Source organism: Salvia splendens, chromosome 15 (genome assembly GCF_004379255.2).
Source record: "Salvia splendens isolate huo1 chromosome 15, SspV2, whole genome shotgun sequence".
Taxonomy (NCBI): Eukaryota; Viridiplantae; Streptophyta; class Magnoliopsida; order Lamiales; family Lamiaceae; genus Salvia; species Salvia splendens.
In genome coordinates this window covers 7624189-7636470 of record NC_056046.1, presented here as the reverse complement: position 1 = coordinate 7636470, position 12282 = coordinate 7624189, and the positions used below count along the sequence as shown (strand labels likewise).

General features: G+C 36.6%; 2 protein-coding genes across 9 annotated transcripts; one reads left to right on the top strand and one right to left on the bottom strand.

The window, feature by feature from the left end:
- The first annotated feature begins 1085 nt into the window (after positions 1–1085).
- LOC121768202 (ranBP2-type zinc finger protein At1g67325-like) lies at positions 1086–7716 on the top strand. 4 transcript variants are annotated; one of them, XM_042164611.1, is made up of 10 exons: positions 1086–1222; positions 1372–1417; positions 1806–1921; positions 2223–2496; positions 2657–2724; positions 6420–6474; positions 6576–6688; positions 6843–6870; positions 6970–7121; positions 7370–7716. In XM_042164611.1, exons 1-10 carry the CDS (start codon positions 1214–1216, stop codon positions 7370–7372), a joined length of 864 nt encoding a protein of 287 aa, XP_042020545.1. In that variant the 5' UTR covers positions 1086–1213; the 3' UTR covers positions 7373–7716. The 4 variants fall into 4 exon arrangements, with proteins under 4 accessions (XP_042020545.1, XP_042020543.1, XP_042020544.1 ...); XM_042164609.1 differs by having other exon boundaries at positions 6837–6870; XM_042164610.1 differs by having other exon boundaries at positions 6420–6477.
- Positions 7717–8455: 739 nt separating this feature from the next.
- On the bottom strand, positions 8456–12282 carry LOC121768201 (squamosa promoter-binding-like protein 12). Of its 5 annotated transcripts, none has more exons than XM_042164603.1 (5): positions 12144–12282; positions 10157–10890; positions 9931–10067; positions 9399–9632; positions 8456–9110 (listed from the first exon to the last, which is right to left on the bottom strand). In XM_042164603.1, the coding sequence occupies exons 2-5, from the start codon at positions 10828–10830 to the stop codon at positions 8812–8814; spliced, it is 1344 nt and encodes a 447-aa protein (XP_042020537.1). In that variant the 5' UTR covers positions 10831–10890; positions 12144–12282; the 3' UTR covers positions 8456–8811. The 5 variants fall into 5 exon arrangements, with proteins under 5 accessions (XP_042020537.1, XP_042020541.1, XP_042020538.1 ...); XM_042164607.1 differs by having other exon boundaries at positions 10157–10865; XM_042164604.1 differs by lacking the exon at positions 12144–12282 and adding an exon at positions 10964–11369.

Genomic DNA, 12282 nt, shown 5'->3' with positions numbered 1-12282 from the left:
ATATAAATTTGTGTTTATTTATTCGCAATTTTGTTTTATGAATGACAAGATCTAGACTATAATTTTCATGAGACACTTTTATATTTATCCCCCTTGCCACTGTTTCAATTAACAATTAGGTTTGGGATGAAAGAATTTGGTTGTTATATTTTGAAAATGGGAAATCCCTCGTTAACCAACATGGTTGGTATAGTCACCTTGTCCATTAAGCACGAAATCAGGGGTTTGATTCTTGCTCCATTCGCATGGAGCAAACCATTTGGCCAGTCCCTTACCACCGTGCACTGATCGTTGAGACGAGAGTTGGTCCTCTAACTATCAGCAAAAGAGACACTTTGAAAAACCAAAAATATAAAAAAAAATAAAAAAAAATCCCTCATTGTTGAAAGGCCAAACATCAATTGAAGTGGCCATTGTTAGGCACTTTTGATTTTGTAAACATTTATAACCCAAAATTGTTTTAATGTCACGTGACATGAATGGTGTGGAGTAGTAAAATAGAGGCAAAAATATTTTAGTGAAATGGGGAACGAATTGGGCCAATTTGATCCAATGGGCTCTTATCCTCGAAATTAAATAACGACGTTGGTTAAGACGGAATATTCCAAACAAACTTTTAGAAAATATCAAATTTAAACATCTTCATGTTCAATTTAAGCGAACTTTAGATCCACGACTTAAAGTTTTGTTGTTAATATGAGCATCAAAATCTATAGAATCATCCGTTAAAAACTTTTACAATACATTGAATTTCAATTTTATAGATTTTGGCATTGGATTTTTAATTTGCACATATTTTTATGCAACTTTAGACTATATCAGATTTCATAGTTCAGATTTAGATTTTCTGTCAATTGAATCGGATCAGATTATTTTTTTCATAAAATATTGGTTTTTTGGATCGGATTGAGAAAATTGCGTTTCGAAATCTCAATCGGATCCAAATACTCACCTCTAAAATAAAGGAGTAGAATAGCAAAGTGGGCCCAAGAATTGGGCTTGGATAATTAGAGGCCCGTAAATCTGTGTTCAATTTCACACCTGTCGACTGCATTTTTTCCCTTTCCCAACAAGTGAAACATTTTCTTTATTAATTAATTAATTTCACCAACTCTCTCCTTTCTCGTAATTGCCCTACTGTGACATCTCTCACCCGCGCAGCTCTCAAACCCTTGGCACAAAGCAAAGAAGAAGAAAATATTATCGTGTTGCCATGTCTCAGGTACTTTTGATTACCCAGCGTCACTGTTTCCTCAAATTTATTGATTTCCCCTTTTTTTAGGTCAATTTTTCTGAATGGATTGGCTCTGGTATTCTTAAGATCTTGAATTATCCCAATCCGATTTTAATTGATTTTTTGTTATGTTTTAGGTTGATAACAGAAATTCTTCAGCTGCCAAACGTGCTCGAACCGATGGTGTGCACATTTTCGCAATTGACTTTCATTTCTATATTTTGGGATATGCTTGTCTTTGTGCATGAATAAGTAACAAGTATTTGAAATTTATTTTGAGGTTTTTTGTTTATGTTGTTCTCGTTCCACATTTGCGTAGCTGAAGCATGAGGTATGATTATGTCCTTGGCATAGAATGTTGCCACACGATTTTTCATAGTATGTTCACCGTGGATCGAACACAGACAGGTGTAGGCACTAATTAATTGTTTGAGGATCGAAGCATTGTTAGTGCAGGTGTCTTTTAGAAATATGTTAGCAATATTTGTTAAGATATATCGAAAGACTTGAGCTCTGTGTCTAAACAAGTCTAATTATTTGATAGTACTTATTGAGCTAACTCTATATGTAGGTGGACGCAGGGAAGATGACTGGACCTGCCCGAGCTGTGGCAATGTGAACTTCTCTTTTAGAACAACTTGTAATATGCGTAACTGCACTCAGCCTAGGCCAGCTGATCATAACTCGGTGAGAAATTGACTTGCTAAACAGAATTTGCTGTTTTGCATATTTCCCTCGCAAACTATAACTACGTTGTGCAAGTTTTTGTTTCTTTAATTTCTGCTACAATAGCCTTGTAAGTTATATAATCATGTGTATGTGAATATGAGCCCCAATTTCAGATTTTATGTATATCAGTTCCTTGTTATAAAAAAAAGTCTACAGGAAGAGATTGAATTTGAGCTTGTTGTCTTTCTGGATGCTTTCATCTGCATGTTAGATGTATAAGTTTTTGTAAGCTTACTAAAGTAAGTTTACCTTTGTTCAGAAACCTGCTGCAAAACCAGTCCAAGCACCTCAGGGTTACTTATCGGCACCTCCATATGTTGGGTCTGGTGCACCTTCCTCCATGTACATGAGAGTCCCGCCATACGGATCTCCTGTGTTCAATGGAACCTCTGCCCCTCCTTATGATGTTCCATTTTCTGGAGGTTCAACTTATCATTATAATTATGGAAGTCGATTTTCAGGAGGTAGCCCATATCGACCTTTACATATATCTGCACCGCCTCCATATTCAAGTGGATCAGTTATGCGAAGTGGTAGATCCTTTCTTCATCTTCCCATAGTGTTGGTTTACTGTTGTAGAATTAAAGTTAGTAGTAGTTTCTTACTCAATATTCCCCCATATATTACTGTACATCTTGCGCTTCTTGTACTTTTTTTTGTTTGTTCCCATCCCTTATATATTTTATCATATAGGTGCGGTGTATGGTATGCCGCCTATGATGGATCAGTGTGGCCTGAATTTCCCAATTAGCTCCACCATGGTAAGTTTACGTGGAGAACCTCATTTATCGTATAGTATTTATTAGTAGTATGAGTGGTGTGCCATGATGATCTTACATTGATGTTTGGTTTGTTAATCTGTACCTTTAAGATCTTGCATTGATGTGTAGTTAGAAACTACATTTCTTTCACCCTTGGAGGAATATATATATATATATATATATATATATATATATATATATATATATATATATAGGGTAGTGATCAATATATAACTAATCTTAAGTGTATAACTAGAGAACAAATCTCAGCCACACATCTCAATGCTCCAAATTAATCTCATGGCTTAGCTATTTTTACATGTTTTAAATAAAAAGTAGTTAACAAGGGTATTTTGGGAAATCATATTCAACTCCAACCATCTCCTTCAATTTTCCAACTCCAATTCACACTCCATTATTTCCGGCGGAGTACGGGGAGCTGGCAGACACGGCGGTGCATGGGGTGGTGGTGATTGGGAGGAGTGTGTTCTCCTACTGGGGCTTTTTTGGGTGCTGAAGCTGCTCTCGGGGCTGGGGATTAGCCGGGAGAGTAGAGCGGCGCTGGAGCGGCTGATTGGGAGATGCTCGATCAGGAGAAGCTGGACCTTCTGGTGTCCGGCGGAGGAGTAGGGGTGTATGATGTGAATTTGGTGGTGAGGCTGATCAGATTGTGTGTGTATCACTCAATTTTCCAGCTCCAATTCAATTTGGAAACTATATTTGGAGTTTCCGAAAGATTAGGATAATTTCTATATACATCTATTTAATTTTTTTAATTACCTAATTTATTTTTTGTTTTTTTACAATTAATTGTGTTGATTATTCATATGAAATTAATTGTGGTAATAATTATTCAACAAATCTAAGTACAAATGCATTCGAAGTCCACCCAACACAAACAGTGGGAATAATTATGTTAACTCCAATAAACCCATCTTAACCCATCTATAAAAAAAAGTACTCTTAATGAAATCAATTACATATTCATGTGACTGCTGGGGTAGTTTAATGAAATGGGCGGACAAGAGGAATGATTCATTAATTAATTAGTTGATGTAATTAGTTGGTTTATAGGTGAAATGTAATTGTTTACAAAACACATCACTCATGATTTTACCTCACTCTTGTTCACAAAACACGTCACTCTTATTATGATTTTACCTCACTCTTGTTCACAAAACGCGCCACTCTTATTGTGATTTTACATCACTCTTGTTTACAAAACATCACTCTTGTTCTGATTTTACTTCACTCTTGTTCACAAAACACATCACTCTTGTTCTGATTTCACTTCACTCTTGTTCACAAAACACATCACTCTTGTTCTGATTTCACTTCACTCTTGTTCTGATTTTACTTCACTCTTGTTCACAAAACATTTCACTCTTGTTCTGATTTTACTTCACTCTTGTTCACAAAACACATCACTCTTGTTATGATTTCACTTCACTCTTGTTCACAAAACACATCACTCTTGTTCTGATTTCACTTCACTCTTGTTCACAAAACACATCACTCTTGTTCTGATTTCACTTCACTCTTGTTCTGATTTTGGGGATGAGTTGTGGGGATGATTTAACTTATTGTATTGTGGGGATGAATTGCACATGGTGCACTAATTTATAAATGGAGCTATATCCTTTTACGTTATGACCTCAATAAGTAGTCTTTCATAATCTATTTAATAATTTTTTAAAAATCAAAATCAAAATTTAATTTAATTTACAAATATCGAATAAATCTTCAAAAATAATAAGTGTATTATAATTTCTTGATGGTAATTTTATAGTAGTAAGAATGAAGAATAACAAAGATTTAAATATGAGTTATTCATATTAAAACAACGACAAGAAACAAATTCACAAGTCACGAATTTAACTAATTAAAAAATAGTACTCCCAAATTTAATTTTATGCTCTGTTTAAAATGTGTTTTGCATCAATTTGATCTCATTTGAGGTTTTGCTGGTGTTATGACATTCAATTATTATGTATAAAAGTGTTTATAAGTTTCTTTCTTGTTTGTATGTTCCCGTTAAACTTTTTGATTGGGCAATGTTTGTTCACTGATTATTTTTTTGTAGCATAGCTTAACCATTTGATTTATTAATTTAATGTGAAATTATGTCGTTTTGTTGTCACTGAAAAATGTATGTGATCCTTTCCATTTTATTTTCTGCATATTTATCCAGTAGCTTTGATGCACCATTTTGTGATATTGGTCTAAATAATCATAGTAATGAAAATGTGCAATATTCCTAAACCGAGACAAAACACATCACTCTTGTTCACAAAACACATCACTCTTGTTCTGATTTCACTTCACTCTTGTTCACAAAACACATCACTCTTGTTCTGATTTCACTTCACTCTTGTTCTGATTTTACTTCACTCTTGTTCACAAAACACATCACTCTTGTTCTGATTTTACTTCACTCTTGTTCACAAAACACATCACTCTTAGCATGATTTTACTTCACTCTTGTTTACAAAACACATCACTCTTAGCATGATTTTACTTCACTCTTCACTCTTAGCATGATTATTTTTGGGACAATTCAACATTGAAATTATAATTAGATCAGAGCAAGAAGAAACAGAAAGGGGCTACATCTGAAATGCATAGCTAAAATCTCACAAAATTCAAATACTACACTATATCCCATCATAAAAATTGCAACGATAGCTTATCACCTAATGTTAATTCCCTAAGTAAAGGAAATCAAAACTAAGAAAAACAGAAGATAAATTGGGAAATGCAGGCTAAATCATATCATAGATCTGTGTGTTCCCGCTCGGGGTCAGATGCCACGATCATGTGCGACAAGATGTCGTGGAGCGACCCGCCCTTGGCCATCGCCTCCTTCTCCTTGATCACCGCGATGAGCTCCTTCCGGAGCGCCGCCGCCGCCTTGTTGATGGTGGCGGTGTTGTTGGCCGCTGGAAGAGTGGCGGAGGGGCAGTCGTTGGATTGCGCCTCTAAGCTGGTGCCCTGCGGGGCCTACTTGAACTCGACGAAACCCTCAGCGGAGTGCTGCGACGCCATGAGAACTGTGATAACTTGATTTTGGTATCAAGCTTTTACAAAATTACCATAATACCCCCGTCTGGTTATTATGGAGTAAATTTATGATTGAGGGAACTAATTTCTCCTTAAATTAGAAAATTACATGTATTAATACTAGCCCTTGATTTTCTTGATCTTGTGGCTATGATTTGTTCTCTAGTTATAGGTTTAAGAGGTGTTTGCCATAGATCATGACCCTATATATATATATATATAGGGGTGTATTAGGGTCCTCACGGCTCTTTAGTATTAAGCTTCAAACAGATCACAGTCATTAAGCTTCAAACAGATCACAGTCCTTGGATCCTTGAATTGGATGGTTGAGATCAAAATATCCGCGTTACATTATTAGACTATAATGTTACATTATTAGTCGGTGTACATTATTAGAATGAAAATCTACATTATTAGACTATAATGTTACATTATTAGTCTGTGTACATTATTAGAATGAAAATCTGCATTATTAAATGACACGTGTCATTAATCTAACCGTTAGATGACAAAATCGTGGGGCTGAGATTCGATTGAATGTTTGGACAATATTTACATGTTGAACTTGAATACATCCCTATATATATATATATATATTGTCTATTTGACAATCATTTGATTTTGATCTTCTATAGGGTCCAAGGCCTGGATTTTTTCCTGAGGAGAGATTTCCGAAAGCTGCTGGTGCTGGTGGTGTGTCTTGCCCTGCTGTAGTTTAGAGTCTAGATATATATGTTGGATCAAACCTTTACTCACCTGATGAATCACTAATTGTTATCATGTTATTGTAGATGGATCTCGTGGTGACGTTGACTGGGCTTGTCCAAAATGTGGAAATGTCAATTTTTCATTTAGAACAGTCTGCAACATGAGGAAATGCAATACACCTAAGCCAGGATCTCAGGTTTGAATTATTGCACTATAGTATTTTCAAGTTGAATGTGTAACTGATGTCATCAGATGTACTACGACCCAACATTATTTAGTGATATAATGCCTTGATTAAGCTTACTTTAAACGTGCACTGTATGTTCTGACATTCTGACATATAGATGCAGGTTTTTGCCAAACCTGTCAAGAATTCAAGTAAGCCTGATTTTACATATTTCATTTTCTGTACTCCGTTGATTGAAAATGAAGCTCCTCTCTCGTAATGTACGATATACTGATAACTCTGTTCTCCAGAACCAGATATGCCAGAAGGAAGCTGGAAGTGCGAACAATGCAACAACATTAACTATCCTTTTAGGACGAAGTGCAACAGACAAAACTGTGGTGCTGATAAACCTTCAGATAAAAAGGAATCTCCATCAGAAACAGCTGATGCAAAAGATCAGGTCTGTTTTGTGATATATGTGCATTGTTTGAACCTGAACATTCAACTGTTTGCTCCTAATTGTCCTATGTATATTTGTAACAGATCAAAGTTATTATATACTCAAAAGTTTTTCTCGAACTCTCTATCTGAGGATTTATCTTGCACCTGCTATTCTCATCTTGTTATTCTTGAAGTGCATTCATGTCCATTTTCTGCTTGCTTGTGTTTTGTCTTTTCATGTATTAATAGAGTTGTCTACTGTTCCAGTGAGTACTAGGTATGTCTGAGAAGGTTCAGAGTCGTCCAGCACATTGCTCAATATGGGTGTCTGAAAGTCAGTCATGTCATGTTCCAGTTGCTGGCGTTTTCGAGTTACCAAGCCCTGTTCCAATTTGTGTCAAGTTGTATTAACACTCTTGATATCTTGTGGTCCTAATCAAACCTTACAAATTTGCATCACGTGTCTGTCAGATTGCTCGCATTAGATCTTGGATCTGGTTGTTGTTCTCTAGGTTTATGTACTTTGGGATGTCGGATCTTAGTGGTATGATAACGTACGACTAGTAATGTCGAAACTGTCTTCGATTTGGTTTTATTTGCCTTTATTATCTTAATGAGCTGCTGTTCTTAAAACATGTCTGCAAAGTCGTAATATTTTAAGCTGGCTTCATTCTCTGGGTCGTACTGGTGGTATTTTTTCAATTGTTGTCGTAATGTTTTAAGCAGGCTTCATTCACTGCAATATATTTGCAGTTGTGGCTTGATGTCGTGTGGTGTCAGGTCCTTCTGTGACTCGTCAATAGACTTGGGTCCTTGTTACGATGGAATAGAATGTGATTTCTATTTCCATTCTTCATTTGCTTGATGCGATGAAATGAAGGAGGAAAAGGCATGAAAATGCAAAAGAAATACAATGATATTGTGATTTCTTTTTTATCTTTATTCCATTCCTTCGTACCTGTAAGTCTTCAATTTCTATTAAATTTCTGATGTTTTTCCTCAAAATTTCAGCTCAATATCATTGACACTCTTGATCAAACATTATTTGATTATCATACATGTTATGTGTGCACCACCTATGCTCTACTGATGTTCAAAAAATTTCTCCTTTTCAAGATATATTTTATAGAAACATCCTAGTCGGTATGCTATTAGAATGAAATAATGGAGTATATAACTTCTTCAAGTATTTAAAAGCTTCAGATTTGAAGTCAGATTGTCAAAATGCACACAGTTCTTGCTAATATTTTGGATTTTGAAATTCATCCCGAGATTTACAAATCGATATCAATAAATGAGCTTCACAGTGAAATTGAAACAATAAAATTCATCAATGGCAGCATTATCTGCAAATGATGACAAACGATATGAAGTTGAATACTTATTGAATAGTTGGTACTTCAAAATATTCTCAAGTTACAAGTGAAGGAGCATTGTTAAAACACTTGCAAAATCTGATAACAGTACAGTACCAAAATATGTTATCCTTCAAACTGAATGAACAATCGTTTTCCCAAAACGAAGCAACTTGTTAGATGGCCTGCCATATGAGACAGCAAGATGTCGCGAACAAGGCAGGAACCAACAAAAAAAGGCAACGTCATAATTCAAAACCTTTTCTCCGATGAGGTGAGAGTGTGTGACCAACCTTATTCAAGGACCACCTAGACTAGGACCGCGAAGATGAAGAACAGACTTGTCGACATTGGTCAGTTCAGTATGTTGGAATAGAAGTCATTATCGTAGGGTGTCTTTGTACCCAAAGATTGAACGTAGTGATGAGTTGGATGTGGCCCAGTCGGCCAGAAGTCTGAGGAAGAGAAGGGCACACCTTCAGGGATTGCATGATACAAAGGTTGGATGATGTTGGAACTGTTCTCATGTAGTTGATGGTGTAACTGAACCGATTCTTGATTGCACGAATCCCAGGAATTGCTTGACAGAAGAGAGAGAGCACGACGATATTCTGGTGCTGCATCTAGGGAAGAGATCAATGATCCCTTGCCACCTGCAATGGATGAGAGAGTCATATTTGTTTAGACAACCTACTTAGGTTTGAGTTTGTTTAATGGGATTTTGAAAGTTTCCTTATTCCTAACTGTATTATCAAGACAAGTTACATTAACTATTACAGCCTATGATACACACAGTTCAACAAATGCAGCCCAATTACATGGCGCTTCGTATGAAATGTGTCAGCCTAGAAATTTTTTAGCAGTGCTATATTGGAAGAAGAGCTATAAAATCACAAAACTGTAATCGTGAGATATTATTTGTTGAAGTAAGAGAAATAGACCTGGATTCAAAACCACTGGCTTTGTATGATTTGCTGCATTTTGCATATTGATGGTTTGTGGCAGCCTGATTCCTGGCATGTGCAACTGTTCATCAATACCTTCATCTCCTTCAGACTTCAACAAACACCCTTTGGCTAGTGCGAATTTGGAGTTGTTCCAACTAGAATTTGCAGTTGTCCTCGAGTGAGCAAGTGGGGAATTGTTCAACATGAAACTCATCGGTTGGGTCCCTCCTGCACATTTACATGGAAAATATCCCACAAATCAGGCTTGGATTAAATTTTTGATGGATTGAATGCTGAATATAAATTTAGAGACACATAGGAAATGAAGAAAAGTAATTAGAGTATGATAATGATAGCAAAAAACTAGCTAGAACTAAGCAAGAACTTTAGAGATCTGACTTTTTGTATGTCAAGAGCTAAAAGTGATCTTGGAAGAGTAAAGTTGTCGAGGAATAGAAGTGTCATGTACGAATAAGATAAAGATCCAGAATCTGAATTATAATCATGATGAGAGATGGTCCAATACCATAGAATGGGGTTGATAGCCTAGGCAGATTGAACTGGATGGTTTCCTGCTGTGGCTTACGACGCCTTGCATTATGATCAGAAAGCCTTCTTCGACAACTGCGCTTCTTTTCATCAAACTCTGACAAGCTATGAAACCTTCACAGAAACAAGCAGCATTAAGCTTATAGTGCAACAACAGTTGTATGTATTTTGTTGAAAACGGTCTTTTTCTGTGAGTAATTTACCTGCTGCACTGCTGGCAAAACCGGCGTTCACAGCCTCCAACCATAACCTTTGGGCACTTTGAATGGCTGTCACAAACTCTATGCTTCCGGTGATATTCTTTCGCCAGTGAAAGATCAGTGTTACAGCCCTCGACTTGACAACATATAGGACTATTCTGACCAGATGATTTAGTTTTCTTTGGTGCAGTGGCGGTGGCGGTGGCTGGAGCATGCATGGCAGAAAAGGAAGTGCTCTTAGCAGTGCCTCCACCTCCGGTGTTCTCAAAATATGTCCGCTTTCCCAGCTTCAATCCGAGCAATGCTTCTGCATCTGGAGTTGAGGAAGTTCCAGAAAGCTCGATTCCTTTCATCTCAATCTTCTTGCTGAAGTTCCCAGAAGAGCCCTCGGATGTAGTGAATGTTAAGATGGAAGTCTGCATCCTATCCTTGCGGGATGAGTCGGTAGAAGCTGATATCGAGCTTTTGGCTGAAGAACCATGCCTACTACCATCAGAGCCACCACCACTGTTACCATTACAAGCAGCGGCAGAAAGATTGAAGGATCCACCATGGATCTCTCCATCATCGACAATTGTCCAATCCGCTAACTGCAGATTCTTCGGACTCTCAATCCCCTTTGAACCAAACACGACTAAGTTTTCCCAATCCCACTTCGCATTCCACTCAATCTCCATGAAGGGGCTCAGCAAACAGCTCAATTAACTCGAGGCTGCATCATAAACCGGACGCGAGATCTGCCAGTTACAAACCACCCACCACTTAAAACATGCTGAAATCAAACTACGGTAAACAAGAAAATGCACATACATGGCAAGAAGATACGAGAATTCATCGACCCCGTGGAAAAACGACAACCCCCCTTTCAAGAATTCGACAAAATGGCAAGAAAATACACGTATCAAATTTCAAGATGAACTCTTTAACATCAACAAGAGTCTATCAAGTCATTTGAAAGGCCAACTACCAAAAACTCAATTTGACAGAGATATCTGCAGCAAAATATGTTCTTGATTTCCAATCTACAACCACAGGTCCACAGCTCCGAAGTATCTCACCAACCAACAAAAAAAACAGAAATAACTAAATGCAACACACAGTTTACAACCCGAAAAAACAACAATTCCTCAGTTCTATGATTAAAAAATAGAAAGAGAAACTCTTCTCCCTGCTGTAAAAGCACCGGATCAGAAAAAGTGATGTAAAAAAGAAAAGGAAGTACCACCCGACCACTACTCAATCGCCATAACATAAATAAAAATATAGAAAGCAGAATCCACTAATACAACTTGACCCCAATTGCATAAATAATCATTAATAAGATGAAGAAGAAAAGAGAAGTCTAATTTCTAAAAGTCTCTTTCAAAGCCTTTCCATACCTACCTGGCTGGCTACCTCAAAAATCCCAAACGAATAAATGAAAAGTAAAAATAATGAACAAAATTAAAAATGCAAACTTTGCTTGTTACTACTATAGATGATTTTGTTACCCTTAACAGCATACTGATATTATGATCTGCCTTTTTTTCAGTGCACTAACAAATCTCATTTCAAAAAACTGAAAAAAGAAAAAAAAAATTGGAGGCTGAGATGGGGAAGATATGGTCCCCATCTAGGGTTTTTTTTATTGGAATTAACAACAGAAAGCAGAAGGAGAACTTTTCCCACAGCAAGCATAAAATATTTTATTTATGCAAAATTAATAAAATTGAAAAGCAAATTTAAAGGCATATTTCATCTCCAATTCCCTAAAAAGCTGAGATTTAAAGGCATTATTTTAGCACAGATTCGAATGTTGTAGTTTTAGCTTGAAATGAGAGTATGGTAGCTAGCAGAAAATCTGTCTGCAATTTATCCTAAAATAGGGAATGAAAAAATCAGAAAACAATGATTTTTGACTCGAGTAGCGCAGAATTAGGAAAAAAAATGGTGGATGGAAAAGGAAAAAGTTTAACAAGAAAGGAAATGTAAAGAGGGAGGAAGTGTTTACCTTGTAACCAATATAGAAGTGGAATGAGAGCGCACCAAAATCAAAATAAAAGTAAGAGTATGAATGTGTGAACAACCCAGCAGATAAATAGTACTAATGCTGTGTCTCCTGACAGAGTTGCTGATTTAACAATGGAGGG

Excerpts from the sequence above, each read along its gene's own strand:
- LOC121768202 (XM_042164608.1), top strand. Across the intron at positions 2,725-6,419 it reads TCCCAATTAGCTCCACCATG|GGTCCAAGGCCTGGATTTTT; the intron begins GTAAGTTTACGT and ends GATCTTCTATAG. Across the intron at positions 6,871-6,969 it reads CAAACCTGTCAAGAATTCAA|AACCAGATATGCCAGAAGGA; the intron begins GTAAGCCTGATT and ends TCTGTTCTCCAG.
- LOC121768201 (XM_042164603.1), bottom strand. The coding sequence starts at position 10,830 with ATGGAGATTGAGTGGAATGCGAAGTGGGATTGGGAAAACTTAGTCGTG. Across the intron at positions 9,633-9,930 it reads GCTATCAACCCCATTCTATG|GAGGGACCCAACCGATGAGT; the intron begins GTATTGGACCAT and ends GTAAATGTGCAG. Across the intron at positions 9,111-9,398 it reads GCCAGTGGTTTTGAATCCAG|GTGGCAAGGGATCATTGATC; the intron begins GTCTATTTCTCT and ends CATCCATTGCAG.